Source organism: Adelges cooleyi, unplaced genomic scaffold (genome assembly GCF_023614345.1).
Source record: "Adelges cooleyi isolate 19-005CV unplaced genomic scaffold, UGA_ACOO_1.1 ACOO_flye_CR_arks_rails_tigmint_CR_PRNA_31, whole genome shotgun sequence".
Classification (NCBI taxonomy): Eukaryota; Metazoa; Arthropoda; class Insecta; order Hemiptera; family Adelgidae; genus Adelges; species Adelges cooleyi.
Genome location: NW_026095981.1, coordinates 782,572 through 801,029, shown reverse-complemented (window position 1 = coordinate 801,029; position 18,458 = coordinate 782,572). Strand labels below are relative to the sequence as shown.

The window sequence follows — 18,458 nt, the reverse complement described above, 5'->3', positions numbered from 1 at the left end:
AGTAATTGAAAAGCTGAGTGCAAAAATCTTGACTTTTTTAAAAACTTTTTGCCCATTGAAATATATTTTATTTTATTTACTAGATGCAATACTAATGCTATTCATTACGACTATAGTGATAATTGATAAATGATAATATTAGGTAATTTATAATAATAGGTAAAACAAGATATTCGCTTTAAATTTATTAAAATGTGTTAATGAATAAAGTTAAAGGTAATTGAATACCTACGAATAGTGTTCTTAGAAAATATGTTTAAAAAGTAAGGTGGTCGTATTTAATTCTGTTTATTATTATTTTTAGTTTTGTTTATGTTTTTAATAATTAAAATACTTGTAATAATATTGTGTAATCCAATATATTTGATTTTCTTCAAAAAATGTTTTAAGTACAGAATATCGTTAACCATTTGCAAAGACTATCAAGACAAACAGTTCATATCAATTTTTTTTTAATTTTAAATGTTAAGTAGGTACCTATAAAATATATTAGACAAATCTTGTAGTTAGAAAATTATGTGGTTAAAGTCACGTGCAATGTGACAAATTGTAATTGCATTCAATCAATACCTTATGAGTTATTGAACCCTTTAACTTGGCAAGGGATAATTTAAGAATATTAAAAGTACCTAATTTTACTTTTTGTGCTAGTCGTGGAAATGTATACAATAAAAAAAAAGTAGATTAACATTTTCAAAAACGTTTATCTATCTCGAAAACAATACACCGGATTTTATGATTTTAAATCCAAACGAAAATGTTGAACAGGATAATATAGGATTTGTAATTAACGCTGTCAAATCGAGTTATCTGTTAAGTGTAAATCTTTATTCTTTGCTAATGAAAAGCAAAGTAATTTCGAGGAAATTAAAGTCCAAAGACATTGTGATATAAATACTATCCGTTTACATCGACGAGCACTTGGTTTCAAATCGAGAAACTCTCAACAAAACAAGTTTTTTTTTTTATGTAAAAACACTAAAAATAAAATTATACCTAATAAATCGCTTCAAATATCATATACTTAATACATAATTGTATTTATTATTTACAAAGTCTAACTGTATCGATCAGCGGCTATAATATATCAAACTTGCCTAAGTAAGTTATTCTAATCTTAGAGTATATACGATTGGGGTTGATCGTTTTCTCTATAATAATTTGTTGCCATTGTTTGCTATATATACAGGGTGACCCAACTAACGTAAGACACTATTTTCTCTGAAAATATGAATATTTTGAGAATTTTTTTTTCCTAAACTTTTAGGTAGTGATGGGAAATAAATCCGGATTTTCGAAGTTCAATGAAACAAATCCGGATTTTACGAAGAATCCGGATTTCACGAAGAATCCGGGTTTAATGACAAATCCGGATTTTTAAATAAAAAGCCAAATTACCGATTTTAAAATTCAAAAAGCCATTTTGTAATTACTAATTCAGCAGTACAAGATGACCAAATTGTTCAAATTAGTTGACTTTTAATCCTTTATGAAATGCTATTATCATACCCCTTCAATTAAATTACCCTAAGTTATATGTTTCTAATGAACTTTAAGTTTCATATATGTAATCTAGCTTAAATACAAAGTAAGGATGCTGTATTACAGTTCAGTAAAATGTGAGCTAAAAAGTAAAAAATAATTTTATTACAAGAACAATTTACCAATCAACTGTAGCACATTTTATTTAAAATGTTAATTACTTTAAAAACAACCGTAATTAACTACAATTTTATATAATGTAATTGGTTCTACTGCTTAACTATTTATATCAAAAAGTATTATAAGTATTATTATTATTTATTTAGATTTAAGACATATACAACTCCAGATTGACTTATTATTATTTTTTTATTTTCCTCATTTATATATACATATATGTATATATATATATATATATTGTGTTGTGTATTTTTCATATTATTACAACTTATTGCTCTAATCTATTATAAAAGTGTCATTGAGACTTGTAAATCGTGTTTATACATAATGTTCTTATAACTATAAAAACAGATACCTAATTTACCAATTCAATAATTAAATATTTTTTTGAACACTGCATAAACGCGTTATACATAATATTAAATAATTAACTAATATAATTAATTTACTATTGTAAAAAAATTGAAATCCAATCTACGGATTTATAATGAAAACTCCGAAATCTCGGATTTATAACGAGAACTTCGAAATCCGGATTTATAACGAAAACTTCGAAATCCGGATTCCGAAGTTCGAATACTACAACTCCGGATTTCGAAGTTTAAAACTCCGGTTTTTTGAACTTCGAAAAATCCGGATTTTCCCATCACTACTTTTAGGTACATAATTAACTAATTACATTTTCTAACTAAGAATATGTTAGCGTTTGAATTTTCATTTATTTGTTCATTTGTTATGACTTTATAAAAAAATAGTGTCTTACGTTAGTTGGATCACCCTGTATAAATATATATATATATTGTAATCAACGAATATTTTCTAGATACCCGTTGACTGTATTAATTCAACATTTTTAACTTATGACCCAATAAAGTACCTAGGGGTACAATCATTTCTGATCTATAGAATTGCTCAGCTACAGAAGCGAGAAATAAAAACTTCTCAACTAAAATACAGAAAATGTTTACAACACTAATTAAACAATGAAATTTCTGTAAAAAAATTGTTTAAGAACTTACTATTTTTTTTTTTTTTTTTTTAATACACTTGATTATAAATATTAGTCAAGATCGACCACTGCCAGCCAATAAATTCAACTGTTTAGGCAAATCTGTTTTATTATTTTAAACATTCTATTCTTGCTAGCCAGGTAACAATACTGCCAAGGTTAACCTAATGGTAATATTTTTTTCATCATAAAAAATCTAATTAGGAATACCGATCGCCTTTGAATGTATAAAAACAATATAGGTAATATTTTTTTCTACATTTGTTGTGTTGTTTAGTATTGTAAAAATATAAGACTTAAATAATTTTAACACAGAAATTCTATAACGAAGACACTCGTCAACAACAATATTGTCTTTATAGTTCCGTCATCGGTGCGTTGACCATTGTATTATCTGTAAAGATGTATTGGAGTTTTAGAAGTCCACTTAAAATTCAGGTAGTTAATTTAGACATAAAATCTGCGATAATAAAACTTAACATTATCTTCAGAGTTAATATTTTCAAAATATAAACTAGAGTTGACCCATGTAAGTAAATACACATCTACATAATATATAAATACATTGAAATTAATTAATTTATTAAGAATCGACTAAAATCTACCAAGCAGATAAAAATTTGCTCTTAAAAACATCATTATTGGCTCATAGTAATTATATGTTTAACTATTTACCAAGGTTATAATGGCTGATTAACGCCAATTCAGTCAAGTGTATACACGCATGACAATTTCAAACATTCCATTAATTACTAATGTCAGAAGTTTTTATTTTATTACTACTACCACAAATGAATCGTAAAGATTTAATTAATAATAATAATAATAAGTTCAACGATAATCTTTATAGTTTTATTAACAACAACATAGTGTTAACATTCATATTATTTTTTTTTTTTACTGTCCAGACATCCAGTCGAGACAATTTTGTTTTACAAAAACAGTTTAGCTTTAACAAACTATAAAACTTAAAATTCAGTCTGATATCGTTATGGTAGGCCTATTTATTAATACGAAATGTCTTTGATAGAGTTACGATTCTAAAAATATCCGTAAATGAAGCAAGAACATCGAATTTCCAATAAATGTTTCGTTCAGTAGACCAAACAGTTTAAAGTTGAACTAAGTCCAAACACCTGCAAAAAAAGCAACACTGGTTGATTAATACAATTCATCTAAATAATAATTGGAAAAATTAAATATAATTCTGTTTTCTAAGAACTATCTGTCAACTTATTAATTAAAGCCTTTTGTTTCTGACCAGAAATTGAAGATATCTAAGATAAATGTAATGAATGAATGAAATGAAGTAATATGTAAATGGAAAAAAAACCTAATTATATATATAAAAAAAAAAAATAATGAAAAATTAAGTAACGATAAATATATGATAATATATACGATGAATAACAAGGTCAAAAAGCTTGTTTTACATTTGAAATATTTTTCTTTTTTAAAATTTTAATTGTGGTTTTCCCCAAAAAGAGGTGGACTATTTTTCAAATTTTATCCTTTTAGGTAGTTTCATATTTTTATCTAAAATAGTTCCAAATCAAATCTTTATAATAAAAATTAAATTATCAAACATAATTTATAATATATGTTCAAGTTGATTATTTGTAGCCACACCAATTTTTTTTTCTTCAAAAATCTATAGTGAAGCTTTTTTTACTATTAAAAAACAACAATTCCCTAATTTGCAGTTCAGAGTAGTTTTATCTCATCTAAAAAAATCTCCTTGGTTAGGGTATTTCCCAAATAGAATTACAACGGACAAGCAGAGTTGTGCCAGTCCTCCTTATTCGAATAAAACATTGGTTTCCTATATATACCAGCTTTATATATTTTGTAAATGTATGAATATGTAAGATCAAGGATCTCATAATGCCGCACAAAAAAAAAAAAAAATACTAACCAACGTATAACACGATACTTAAAATTTTTTCTCGGCAACAATCAATGCCAATCAATCACTCGCATGGTATCGCTATGCAACAAGTCGCTACTTGTTTTTTTTTTGGCGTTCAACCACATACTAATAAAGTTCTGCAACACAATAAAATATCTAATAGATTAAACGTATAAATATAAATAAAAAATTATTGCAGTGTTAAGATTGCTAACGTAATAACCGTACATATTTATAGACTAAAATAAAATAAAAAACATATATTAATCTATTCCTTTAAAGCTCGTTTGTGATTTAGACTAATTCACAAGTTGATCAATTTTTTAATTTGAGTTTCGGTAAAACTTATCTGTTACCGATATTACATACATCAAATAATCTGATGAGCTAAATTTCCAATTGTTAATTATTAAAATTAATCATATGTAATGTGATATGTTTTAATCGTCGGCATCAGATTGAAAACGACCGTCTAGACGAGTGTACAAAACTACTCGGTACACACACCGAGGACGACCGTGTATCGTTTTCTCGGAGAAAACATAGGCCTATTTTTTTCCAATCCGCAGTACTCACAAACACACACAGACGAACAAACTATATGAATTTAATGATTGTTTACCTACGTATGAGTATTTTACACGAATCGTACAAACGCATCGGCTTCGTTCGGATATTCTTCAGTACGGCGCACGTATCGATCGGTGTAAGAAGAAATATCAACACGTTTTCGGCGAACTATTAGATCGGTCGGCTGTAACGGACATAACTAAAAAAAACACTTAACCAATATAAGAAGAATAAAAGCAACGACAAAATAGATCTGGTTTTCCAATTCGATTATAATTTTATTACAATGAAAATTACAAAGTATTTCTTGTCAAAAAAAAAAAAAAAAATTGATTTGGGCTTACAATATTCATGTTTGTTTAGTACTTTAATCAACAATACATCAACCTAATTATTATAATGCCTTTGACTACAAAGGTTCTTACTACATACGTTTCTAAAGAAAATATTTTTAATAACTCGACAAACAGAAACTACAGGGGAAAAAAATTGTTAATATTGTGTGATTTACGAACGACTATATATATAAAAAAAAAACAATGTCAATGAATGTTTCTAAATTAATTTTAGATTTGTTAATGGTTTACAAAGACAGAAAATGAATTTGGATGTACATAGTCAATAGCCCAAAATAATATTTACCATTGTTAAGTCTATTCCTATATATAATAATAATAATAATTATAATAATCATACAAAAAAGAAAAATTAATTGTTGACACTAAGAAATTATGTTTAAATTAATCCTAGAAAAAAAAATATATTAAAATATGATGACAATCAATCTTAAACAAGATTTTGTAAATGTTGGTCTTCTTATAATTGTTCGCCTTAATGTAAAGTTATAAAAAAAAATTGTTGGCGGTCGGCAATGAAGGCGTGTACGGTTATCCGATCCGGCGACGCGATTACACGGCCACGGCACGATAATATATACACGATTATTATATTTTTTAATACGGCGTGTAACGCGACGAACCGCGAGATCCCGATACTCTGACGGAAAAGAAAAACATAATTGGGGATTAACCATAAAGTCATGTAAATAAACTTTAAATTATCAAAGATCATTCAAAACATGCAAGTAAAGGCTCAACAAAGTAAATCCACTTTACACATATTTACATAAATAATAATATTATTATGATAAAGCAACAGATAAGTGTATAGTTCATGCTTCAATAAGATTTTCTATGTCCATGACAAAAACCAATATTATACTATATTATGTTAATAATATGAGTTTAAAGCTTCATATAAAATTAGAGCGACAAAAATATTAAACACATAATTGTAAGTGTTTAATTCAAAGCCAGGGTCACATAAAGTAGATCAGTAAAATAAAAAAAAATATGCGAGAATTTTATTTGTTATAATAATAATTTTTTTTTTTTTAGTGGAGCCCTGGCTTTATAACAGCTTTTAAAAATAATATTCAATGAAATGATTTTACAAAAAAAAAAACGAGACTATAAAACATTAATACAAAGCGAGGAGTTCACGAGTCATAGTATACAAAAAATATTCTACAAAACAAAAAAAATGAACTTGTTCAAGTTTATCTAAAAATTGAGCGCATTCCCAATCGTACATTGAAAAATTGAACAAGGTCTTTCCAAACACATGTTGTTGTTGTTAATTATGTCTATTTTAGTTACGAAACAACAAACCACAAACACGTTTCTCATAGGTGTGTTCAACTACATAAAACAACATTCTAGTGTACTTCTTTTAATTAATATAAAATTAATTTACATAAAATTATATTATACGCATATTTATTGTAAATTTTTTTTATGAAACAAAAGCTGTGACATCGTTCGACTAAGATTATAAATGAAATTTAGCGATATTACCAAAAAATAAGAACATCCGACTTTAATTTTTATATATGTAGGGAAATACATTAGCATGAAAAATATATTGCCTGTACTAAATCCTTTAATGTTTTTTTGACCTAAATAGCTTTTATAAAATATTATTAATGAATTTTGAAACGAGATAAAAAAGGATTTGTTTTAATAATTATTATCATAGTGTAATCATTGATTAATTTATAGTCGGTATGCAGCAATTTAAATTACTAATGATGGTTTGCATGGAAGTCCATTTAGGGTTAAGTTGGATTCCGTTAATCCACAAATGGCCATTGAATTTGATAGGACTGTTAATATAACATATCTTTTGCCTTATGTGATCCAATGTTAGTTAATTTAGAATAATTTAGTGCTATTGTTTACTCAATATATTAAACGCGAGTATGTCAAATATTTTAGTAACATTTACACAATTTTTTGGTCAAAACTTAATTAGAAGAAGTTAATAGTCGTTTGTTTATGATGGTGACGTTATTACACATTCATAAATGATAAAAGCTTTGTTCACATGGCCAATAGCGTTGTCATATGGAACAAGAACACTTCAATTTGGTAAAAAAAAAAAAAAAAAATTGCTATTTTAAAATATAAATTAACTACATATTTAATCGACTCAATACCGTTACGAAAATTCCTAGCATATAATTTTCATTTAACCGAAATGCATACACCATACCATAATTTTTAATTATGTTAGGCTATATTGAAACCATACAATGCCAGTTAATTATACTAAAGCGACTATTAAATTTAGTATAAGCAAAGAAGCCATATCATTTATTTAAATAACTCACCGGCGATCATCATACGCATCCCTGGAGAAATCATCATAAGCGTGAGACGACCTAGTTAAACGATTAACATAATTTAATCAAAATAGTACACAATACATTTTCTAAACAAATCGGTAGAACAATACATACGATGTACGGCTGCTCGATAATGGTGATCGGCGAGTAAATACATAATCTGGGTCTCGCATGGATGTGCCAATGCGTGTCGATGATGACAAGTAGTCGCGACTTGAAGGCATTCTAGGTATGCGACGATCCAAACCATATCCTCCATCTGTCGCCGAGCGCATTAAAGTGCGGTCGTAGTAACGATCGTATAATCCATCAGCCTGAGTATGTAATTAAAACGATATTAGAGAACTAACTAATTGTACTTTGACATTAAACGGTTTTACCTCGTACATGTGACTACCTAAGTCGGCGTGGGATAACATGGAGTAATCTTCCATCTACAATAAAATAGAAAAAAATTAAATTGTGATAATGATTTTAAACATAACTATTTTTCATACAATATTCTTACCCTAGTCAAATCGGATTTCAAGCCTGTACCATAAGAACCCAATATACGCTCACGGACAAATGAAGGCGGAGGTGGTGGCGGGTAAAGAAGAGCACGTGGTGGTGGAAGAGGAGGCATAGCTTCCCTTCCATATCCATATCTATAAAATATTTCATATTTAGTAACTTTGCCAATGTATAGACTCAGCGGTTGTAGGATTAAAGAAGAATGTGCGAAATAAGTTGAAAGGCTCACCCTTCACGGCTGCACTCGCGAGACCAATGACCACCCTTTCCGCACCTGGACAAAATTTCCCGTTTTACTTTTTATAGGTAGAGAGATATTGATAATTTAATTTATTTATGCACAAATTAAATTAATAACTGTGACTAGCAAATTACTTCTCAACACATTTTCTCTAAATGAATTACATCGATAGCAAGCACATACCTATAACATTGTTCCGGCATACCCATTCCAGGTCGTTGGCGAACCCGGCTGTTTGAAATTTGCACTTTGATTGGTTGGCCGTCCAACATGTGTCCGTTTAAATCTTTGATCAGTCTACTTACGTCGTTCGTATCGATATGCTAAAACAGCAAAAAAGTATGATTAACTTTATAGTTTATGAAAAATATTATTATGTAATATTAGGTGACATTTATTAATTACACACCACAAATCCGTATGTCCTGACAATGTCACATTCGACTACAGATCCGTATCTGGCAAACAATTCACGAACTTCTGGGGCTTTCGTGGATTCAGATAAATTGCCCACAAATATTTTAGTAGTTGGTGTATTAGGACCCCGACGGCTAGTTGCAGCTTCTACTTTCATGGCCAAATCGTTAACAATTGAACCGTTCAAAGCTTTGATAGCTGCTCGGCCATTATTGTCGTCGTCCATATGCTGAAAACATACACCAAATATATTTATATATTATTTCATAATTTATTTAAATTAAAAAAAAAAAAAACAATATCTAAAAACAATAACGATGATGTTTCAAATACTTACAACAAAGCCGAAATTCTTCATAACGTCACATTCGACGACTTTACCATACTTTTCAAACAATGGTTTGATGTCATTGGATGTAGTTTTTTCTGATAAGTTCCCAATGAATATCTTGAATGTTCGTACACTAGTGTTGTTGAAGCTCGTGTTGCTTTCGGTGTCGGAAGGCATTTTTTCTTTTGCTGAATACAGAAATATGTAGTTAATATTAAAAAAACATAATATTTTTTTCAATAAAATAAATAAAAAATGATCTAAAGCTGCACAATATTTTGTCAAAATATATGCCGTTTTTCGCATAGCATACTGTATTTTACGATATGTGGTTTAACTGTAATCATCAATCTTGGTGAAATAAATCGCCAATTGGAAATGTTGTCAATAATTTCATATTTGAGGTGATTTGTTGTATAAAAATAACAGAGCATTCGAGTCAAACGGTACGCCAAAATTCTGATATGTATGGATTATTTTATCAAAACATATTTAATGGTACATACACATTTAAAGGTATAATAATGAAAAACTTACGTTTGGAAGACGCGCAAATTAATAACGTAAATGTACCTATACTTATTTTGAATGTTATAAGACTTGTATACAGAGTATGATACACGGACGTTAGGTTACGAGCGCCTAATTGGCCAATTATATAGAATTTAAAAAAAGTGAAGCATTAACAAGAGGTCAAATTATTCACTCGTGCTGGGAATGCAATTTTGTGTACCTAAGCAAATTGACGTCGGTATTTCACGACTATTTTTTTAGACATTGAAAGCTATATCATGCCTATTATTAGGTACAGCTGTTCAGATAACGTTGGTATGATGTAACAATAATTATAATACGTCGGCCGTGGGCAAGTGTATGGCGAAAATAATATTTAATAAAAAAAAAAAAAAAATACCTCACATAAAGCACATTTTTCGTTCATGTTTATTTTTTTTCGGCCGATACGCCATCGCCGGGATATTTCTAATAGATAAAACAGCAAAATACGGCACCGGAGAACACAAAATATGACTAACGCGAATAACAATGCAATTTTTTCCAATAATAATTACACCTATTGTTGTAATACTACAATGTTATACAAAACAATTACCTACCTGCGTTTTCTTCTGAGACGGTATCCTCTTCAGTGGCACAATCAACCAATTGTCTACCTCGCTTGTGGTCAAAATCTCGCATTTCTCGTCTACACCAGTAAACAATAATTACTTACTGTGCTCTGAGCATAACACGGGCGAATCGCGGCAGCAAACACACAGAGAAGATTCGATGGCGGATTTACAGTCGTGGGGAAAACACAATTTTAAAGAAAACTCTTTACGGCCAAATAGAAAACGCGAACCTTAGCGGACCGGACACGGGTATTGACGCGAGAGATAGGGGCAAAGGTACAACAATTTCCGGGGAAAATAATATTATAGTACAGGCGGCGATGACGATGAGTCGCCCGACGCCGCCGTGAGAGGGAGCAAAGCAAAACAAAGGTCGGCTTGTCATGGAAAAGACGAGCGACGTTGCTTCCGTGAAACGACGTTTATCGATAAAAACAACCGGCGCGTTCCATCAAGGTGTCGATTCGATCAAGGATGCGATTTTCAGTGCAGCCACTATAGAAAAAAAAAGAACCTATACGTATACGATAATTATTGGTAAGCTACCTTGCGGGGATTACGCGCAGTCTGTTTTAGACCAAAATGCCAGACAAAATGTCGACTACTTAGGTTGGTCCGATTTCAATTTTGTTAAGACATACGAGTTCGTTGGCAACTTTACTGGTTTATGTAGGAAACAGGTTTTAGATTTTTAGCTTTTTTTCATGTAAAAAAAAAAACCGAGTTTTAATATTGAAAAAATTGCAAATTTAATTTCTTTAAATTACAAGAAACTGAAATTTTCCAATGAACATCGGCTCTCTACATAACATTTGGTAAATTAGCCAAAGAACTCGAATTTCTTTACAGAATTTAAATTGAACCATCTTGGTCTAAAATCAGTGGCATAACTAGAGACTAAAGCGACAGGAGCAAGACATTTTTTTTTGCTCCCTTAATTACATGTTAACGTGTATAGTAAACTGTACAAAAACACCTTAAAATAAAATGCACCCACGGTAGCTACGCCACTGTCTAAAATAAATCAAAATAACTTTTACTTATTAAAACCTCTTTTGTCTTAAATATTGCCTATACAAAACTCCTTAAAAACCGACCGCATGCAATCCCATTAAGGGGAATGGAAAGCGTCAACATTTTTACAAATAAAGACTAATTATAGAAGCAAGTTGTTAAAACATAACTGTGCAACGTACAATTTTTTTGTTGATGGCTATGGTCAAACTGAAAAGTGCAAACTTTTTCGAATGCAGGCAATATAGGGAACGGCTCATCTACATTATACCTACTACGTACGGCGCATAATGTTTAAAAATCCCAATACTTGCATCCTAACACACTTACCGTAATATAAGGTATTTCAGCGAGTTGTTATTATGTTTGTTTTTGGGTTGTTCAACATTTTTGCCGGGACAATATTATCGCAATAAAAATTTAGGATAAACATTTTAGCGTTAATCTAACATAACAAAAAAAAAAAAAAACCCAAGTCATAATAAAAAAATATATACATTTTTATTATTTGTATTTAAACAAAATGATGCGCGAGTATTTCGAGAGTAACACATTTATTATTTTCTTTAGTTTATAAAACGAATTGTTACTCTTCAGAACACACGCTAGTCTTAAAACATGAATTAAAAAAAAAATAATAATAATAAACCAAACATTATAGAATATCATATTATACACTATATATATTATACACAGTACATACACTTTGGGAGTTGACTCATAGATTAAGTATACATTTGATAAAAAAAATACAACAATTTTCTAAAACAATATATAATTGTGTAATAAATAAACAACAGTCGTTGTCGACAATATATATAATTATTTTACACAACTCAAAAAATAGTAAAAAAATTATAAAAACATAATATTGTGTTGAATATATTATTTACATTGGAAAAACAAACACACAAACACAACATTATCATGTAAATACTTGAAAAATAAATAAATGTTAGCGAGAGAGCACACACAAGTGATGTATAGGTAATGGTTAAAAAAAAAAATGTTTTTTTTAAATGATATCGGCTACCTAAACAATATATGAAATTGCTCTCGTACGGTAAAAACAAAAAAACAGACATCACGTGTACAATTTTGTCGTACATGTTGTTTTGTACTATTTTGTGATAGTTATAAATAAGGGGGGTAGGGGCAGGAAGTAAACGAACGTTTGATTATGTTAAGATTGAATCGAAACCGTCGTAAAATTATTCAATTATATCTGGCCATCATACACGAGAGAAAAAATTCTACAAGAATAATTTTAAACAAAATATAAAATCGACTACACTGCGATAATACAAATGACACATAATATTTTTATACATAAGGAGTTAAGTAAGTACGTTTCATTAACTCGAATTGAACAATTTGTTGTTCGTTTTCTAAGTTAATAATAATAATAACATTTAAAATTAATTCTATCTACGCAGTCTTGGAGTAAAATATAGTAATATAATCCTGTATGTCGTCTTAAAAACGGCGCTAAAAATTACACACGCTGCCTTATTTTGACATTTAGACGTGATGGATTCCGTTTTCCACAGTTTCGCTATCTTCCAATTTACGCAGCGTCTTCATCACTCTCAATGCAGGTAATCGAACACTTGGATTTTGATGCCAACACTCTTGAATGATTTCCGATATTACTCTCAACCTCTGTTTAATAAAAAACCAAATATTAATTAATAACTACAGTTGCAAAAAAATTATACAATGAACTTACATGATCACTTCTCCATCTCATGGGTATATCCGGTCTTGCTCCTTGTACCATCAGTACCAGTCGCATGTCTTCTACGGATGGGTCGGGGCCAACCAGATTGCTATAAGGCAACATTTACTCTTCGGCTTGTAACATGGGTGAACCGCCTACAGGCCAACCTTGTCGGCATCTTCTGCACAACTCCCAGAATACTAAACTTGTTGAGTACATGTCAGCCGCTTTGAACGCGCTAAACGACGTTACATCGATGGCATCGCTAACAACTTAGGAGCCATGTACCTCCTAGTGCCCACTCTCGAATTGGGAGCGATGTCAATTTCATTTCTTCGGCTAAAAAAAAGTAACGACAATAACAATAAGAAAAACATTGAAGCGAAATAACACTTTTATATCTACATTGACCTGTAATAATCGATAAGGAACATTTACCTGTCATATCGGACAGCTAAAGCGAAATCGGCAATACAACACTCGCCGTCAGTCTTGACCAAAATATTTCTCGACTTGATATCCCTGTGGGCAATGCAGGGTTTCCCATGGGTACCGTTTATCGGCTCGTGTAAATGGGCCAGGCCGCTCGCAATGGAACGTACCATGACAACCAGCTGAGCAGCATCGATAGTGTTTTGTTTATAAAAATGTCTGTTAAATTATTTTCAAAAATTATTACGGGTAGAGTGCCTATAGAATACAAAAACCGTCGACAAAATCCGGTTATTAATTTTGAAATTTTATATATATATATAACATAATATCTATACTCACGAATTATAAACGCAGTAAGATTAATATTGTGCAAGTTAATAAAAAAAAATATATATTAATAAAAATACATTAGTTATTATAGTAAATATAAACAATTTTCGTAAAATATTTGGTAGTTAAAAAAAAACTGCCGAGAAAATCCAAAATTTGGAAAAAAATTTAAATAAGACACACTACGAAAAGTCAACAAGCAACGTTCAAGTTTCGGCTGGACTGTGCCTGTGCAGTTATAGTTTGCGTGATTTCAGTTTCGCACATTATTATTTTTTTGAGGTTATGTCTTGTCAAGTTTTGCCATGGAGTTTTGCTCGACAAACGCTCGTGTCTGATAGCGCTGTTGCTCGCTCGTCGAAACAATAACAAAAGAAAAAAAAAATACAAAATAAACGAATAATGGCTTATCACTCTGATAAGCAGCGGAGAGAAGTGCTGATGTCCGTACCGTACCTTTTGTGTCTGTAGTCTGTACGTAATCCACACATTCGACGGCGTTGTCGAAATCGAATAATAATAAAATTGGTATTATTGTTTATTTTTAAAAATCAATTTTTTCCCGCTACACAAAACGATTCACGACCGAAAAACGTGTTCGACGGTTTAGCCAAATTGATTTGTAAAAAAAAGGTTCTTCCGAAGTAATATCAAGTAAGTGTCTGTGAAAATTACATCGACCGACGCAACTTAACGTGCTTTGGAAATATTATATTCTAACTTTTTTTTTTCTTCATATTTATTTGCACAAAACGTCATACTGTCGTTTCGTCGTGATGATTGACTAGCGTTGATGTTATTAATATTATGTAAAACCGAGGCATTCTATGTAAACGGTGTTGCTTACATTCTCTCTTTTTACTTTTCAAATCCGAGGTCATCTGCACGACACCTGCCCATTTTAAATTTTACAATTATCCCCTTGGAGTTTTTATTTGGAATATAGATATTTTAGTTCGTTTCGCAGGCCATTTAACCATTTTTGGTTTTGTTATCTTTACAACCTTCTTCATAGTATATGAGCACTAGATAGATAAGCACAGTTAATAATATTATATAATAATATATAGTATCATAATTGAATCTGACCAAATACAAACTACTAACGTTATTGACTAAATTTGTCTAGTTATGGCTGATCAAACACAAACGGAAAACAAAAATCCAGAATTTTGCAAGCCCAAGGTAAAGTGTGTGGCCTGCAAATTGCTTAGGGTCAAATATTATTTCCAACATTAATAACCGTTTTGTTTCAGGACCCGAAAGATGTTGAAAAGGCTCAAGAAGAAAGTATGAAGAAACAGTATCAGATGAAATCAAACTGGCCTCCAGTCAGTGGTCATTCTGCGTTACTTCAAAAGCGTCTTGCAAAAGGGGTATTTTTAAATTTTGTCTACTTGCTTGTCATAATATTAGAAGTACCGATTGTGGCTATTTATCAAGGGGCAAAATAGGCAATATTTGACAAATTAGATGTTCTTTTAAATTTGAACAACATACACTTAAAATAAATGTTTCATATACAATTTTTTAAGGAGTTATGGCCGCACAATGCTCTGAAGCGCCAATTTAGGTGGCCAAAAGTGTCAATAGGAAAACTATGATTAAAATTGTTTGAATTAGCAAATTGTTTTTATTACAACCTAGGTTAATAAGGTTTATTATGAATTTCTAGACCAAAAGTTGACTTGGTAGTGCTAGAGAGCTATTTAAATAACAGAGTTTTAAAATTATCCTGTTTTTTTAACAATTTGTACCAAATCTTATACTTTTTCTGCTTGAATAAAAATTGTAAAACTCTTTTTTTAACAATCATAATACTGTTTACTTAATAGATATTTAAAAAAAAATCTTTTTTGTATTTTTTCAATAAACTTCCTACTTTAAAGACTTTTACTCAAAATGTCACACTATTAAATATGTTTTACACGTATCTTGTAGAGCAAGTCATCAGCTACATTTGTAAAAAAAAAAGTGTGCGTCAGATTGCATTTGCACTGTACATAATGAAATTACTTAGAATAAACCATTATTCCTAGTTTTGGCTGATTTTTTAAATTTTAGACATACTTCTGATCTAATGTCAATTCAATGAGAATGATGAATTAGTAACACTTCAATTTCAATCTTTAAAATTAATAAATGGGTTTTTTTTTTTATGAGATAAACAAGTTAATTTCTGAAAAAGACTCATTTAATTGACTTTCTTTTTCAGTTGCATCAATTAAACTATTCCGTCATCTGATAGTTCCTTTTCGCACATTTTCGGTTCCCTATCAATTCTTGAAATATATGGGTCAGATAAAAGAGTATAGAATATTAAATTAACTATAACAGTGTGACAAATTATGATCAGATAATACAATTTTTCAATCAAAATTGTACATTACTGTGCACCTTATCTTATCTTCAAGTTTATATTAAAAGTATTAAAAGTTTAGTGGTGGAGTGCTGTAGAGTAGTAATACGGGCAGATAAAAATAATATTGCACTTCTGTTCTAAATTGTATACATTAATAACTCAAAAAGTATTAATACAAAACTGATTGTTAACCAGTTAAAATTGTCAGCAAACTATTCTTAATTCAAATAGTTAATTAAACATATATTGTCAAGATTACATTAAAAGTAATTAAGGTTTAATAATGTTTAGACTTCTTGATAAAGTCAATAAAATCACCATATCAAAGTTTATATTGAAATAATAGTTTATTCTATGTACTTTAAATATGTACGGCGCATATGCAATCTGACGCAAATTTTTTTTTTTTACAAATTTAAAGACTGGGAACTAGTTACATGAAAATATCGTGTACAAGGTACAAGCAATCCTATACCTAAAGTGAGTTCATTAGCTTAGCATCAACACCGTATGATTAGTCTGCCTGCACGGTTAGGAAGATAAAGCGAGGGTAGACGGTCAAAGATGACATATTTCACTAGAAAAATAAATTATGACCCGCTCTACAAGACGTGTATATCATACATTAAAAATGACACTTTGGCTGCCTAAATTAATGTTCCACTTAAAAAAAGTGTGCCGGCGTACATTTTTTACCTGAGTCACACACTGTGACTGCGGTCATTTTGACCTACAGCGCGACTAACAACAAGTTTAAACTTTATTATTATATAATTACCAACCAATAATGGTTATTTTTATTACAGTTGTCGTGAAGTCGTCTATAAAAATGTTAAAAATGTAATAATGTTTTATTTTGTCCAATAGCAAAAATTTTTCGATTCGGGAGATTATCAAATGGCAAGGCAAGTTGGTTCAGGTGGTAGTAAGATAGCTAATCGTCCGGTTCAACAAGTATTAGGTTTCGGTACCGGAGACACTATACCAACACCAGAGACTGTGCCAGCACGAAAGACTTCCATTATTCAGCCAAAATTCAATGCAAGTTCTACTCCATCGTCTACAACGTGATTTTGCTTTTTATTTTATTTATTTTTAACACAGTTAATTAGTTCAATCAAATGTTATTATTTTTAATTTTGTTTATGCCATTACGGTTCATGAATTAACAAGATGTGGCCATTCGTTTAAGCTATTTTGGTATACTAATTATAATATTATGTGTGATGTAAAGTTGTGTATTATTAATTAATTACTTTATTATAAAATCAATTTTAACATGGTATAATTCAGAATTCGTATAGCAATTAATATTATTTTAAATTATGAAGTTTTTATGAGTGGTTTTTTTATTACTATATGGATTTTGTAATATTTAATGTAATCGAAGCCACTTAATCTTATTCCAATTTTTTTAAATTATTTTATTATATATATATAGAAATGGTTTAAGTAAAAAAACTACGTTTGCGTTTGACACTCTCGGAATACATTTTTTTTAGATGTAAATTTAGTGTTATACTTTTATATTTCCTTTTTATAGTTGATTATTATTGAAGGTAAATAAATTAGAAATAAATGTTTGTAAATTATTTAATGTACCATGATTATCATCTGGTAAGATGCAGTAATAATATCATCCAATTGAGTCCGACACTACTAATAGTTGAGGCGGCTAAGTGTTTTCTTTAATCATTTTATATTGGTAAAATTGCTAACATAATGGGGCTCAATTATTAAAATTTCCAGAGGGCTTAGAGAGGTATAGTAGCCAAGCCAGTTTATCCTCTCTTACTAATAGTGTTTTGTCTTAACAAAAATATTTGTTCATTATTTACAATTAGTACTTATTAAGTATTTTACAATAGTGTGACATGAAATTAATTGTCAACCATTAATCATATTTTAATATCTATTTAAAGAGTTCTAGTCAATTAAATTAAATTATGGTAGCTAAGCCCGTTGTTGTTGAAATACAATGGGCGCTAGATGTTATCACCATAGGAAATATATAATATATACAATCCTAGGCTAGCAACAACAACTTAAACGCTAACTACCGATCTACCAATTGCTACTTCCAGATAGGATATCAATGAAGACGAAGATTACGGAGAAATCTAGGTAGC

The 18,458-nt window shown here is 29.9% G+C and overlaps 3 protein-coding genes across 7 annotated transcripts; 1 reads left to right on the top strand and 2 right to left on the bottom strand.

The window, feature by feature from the left end:
* Window positions 1-4,677: 4,677 nt before the first annotated feature.
* LOC126839880 (RNA-binding protein lark) lies at window positions 4,678-10,799 on the bottom strand. 5 transcript variants are annotated; one of them, XR_007685988.1, is made up of 11 exons: window positions 10,454-10,798; window positions 9,345-9,526; window positions 9,000-9,236; window positions 8,774-8,913; window positions 8,579-8,623; window positions 8,345-8,483; window positions 8,217-8,270; window positions 7,951-8,150; window positions 7,822-7,872; window positions 5,203-6,146; window positions 4,678-4,717 (listed from the first exon to the last, which is right to left on the bottom strand). XR_007685988.1 is itself a non-coding variant. In XM_050575308.1 (10 exons), exons 1-10 carry the CDS (start codon window positions 10,533-10,535, stop codon window positions 4,696-4,698), a joined length of 1,152 nt encoding a protein of 383 aa, XP_050431265.1. In that variant the 5' UTR covers window positions 10,536-10,799; the 3' UTR covers window positions 4,678-4,695. The 5 variants fall into 5 exon arrangements, 4 of the variants coding, with proteins under 4 accessions (XP_050431265.1, XP_050431264.1, XP_050431267.1 ...); XM_050575308.1 differs by lacking the exon at window positions 5,203-6,146 and having other exon boundaries at window positions 10,454-10,799; XM_050575307.1 differs by having other exon boundaries at window positions 4,678-6,146.
* A 1,461-nt stretch (window positions 10,800-12,260) lies between these two features.
* LOC126839896 (bone morphogenetic protein receptor type-1B-like) lies at window positions 12,261-13,335 on the bottom strand. The gene is made up of 2 exons (XM_050575332.1): window positions 13,212-13,335; window positions 12,261-13,144 (listed from the first exon to the last, which is right to left on the bottom strand). The coding sequence occupies exons 1-2, from the start codon at window positions 13,323-13,325 to the stop codon at window positions 13,004-13,006; spliced, it is 255 nt and encodes an 84-aa protein (XP_050431289.1). The 5' UTR covers window positions 13,326-13,335; the 3' UTR covers window positions 12,261-13,003.
* Window positions 13,336-14,385: 1,050 nt separating this feature from the next.
* Window positions 14,386-17,562, top strand: LOC126839895 (cAMP-regulated phosphoprotein 19). Its single transcript, XM_050575331.1, has 4 exons — window positions 14,386-14,621; window positions 15,097-15,152; window positions 15,224-15,343; window positions 17,197-17,562. The coding sequence occupies exons 2-4, from the start codon at window positions 15,099-15,101 to the stop codon at window positions 17,398-17,400; spliced, it is 378 nt and encodes a 125-aa protein (XP_050431288.1). The 5' UTR covers window positions 14,386-14,621; window positions 15,097-15,098; the 3' UTR covers window positions 17,401-17,562.
* The last annotated feature ends 896 nt before the right edge of the window (window positions 17,563-18,458 follow it).

Coding starts and splice junctions, on each gene's coding strand:
- LOC126839880 (XM_050575307.1), bottom strand. CDS start 10,535: ATGCGAGATTTTGACCACAAGCGAGGTAGACAATTGGTTGATTGTGCC. Junction 9,237..9,344: donor TGAAGAATTTCGGCTTTGTT/GTAAGTATTTGA, acceptor GTATGTTTTCAG/CATATGGACGACGACAATAA. Junction 8,151..8,216: donor TAGGTAGTCACATGTACGAG/GTAAAACCGTTT, acceptor TTACATACTCAG/GCTGATGGATTATACGATCG.
- LOC126839896 (XM_050575332.1), bottom strand. CDS start 13,325: ATGTTGCCTTATAGCAATCTGGTTGGCCCCGACCCATCCGTAGAAGAC. Junction 13,145..13,211: donor TGAGATGGAGAAGTGATCAT/GTAAGTTCATTG, acceptor TTTATTAAACAG/AGGTTGAGAGTAATATCGGA.
- LOC126839895 (XM_050575331.1), top strand. CDS start 15,099: ATGGCTGATCAAACACAAACGGAAAACAAAAATCCAGAATTTTGCAAG. Junction 15,153..15,223: donor CAGAATTTTGCAAGCCCAAG/GTAAAGTGTGTG, acceptor GTTTTGTTTCAG/GACCCGAAAGATGTTGAAAA. Junction 15,344..17,196: donor AAAAGCGTCTTGCAAAAGGG/GTATTTTTAAAT, acceptor TTTGTCCAATAG/CAAAAATTTTTCGATTCGGG.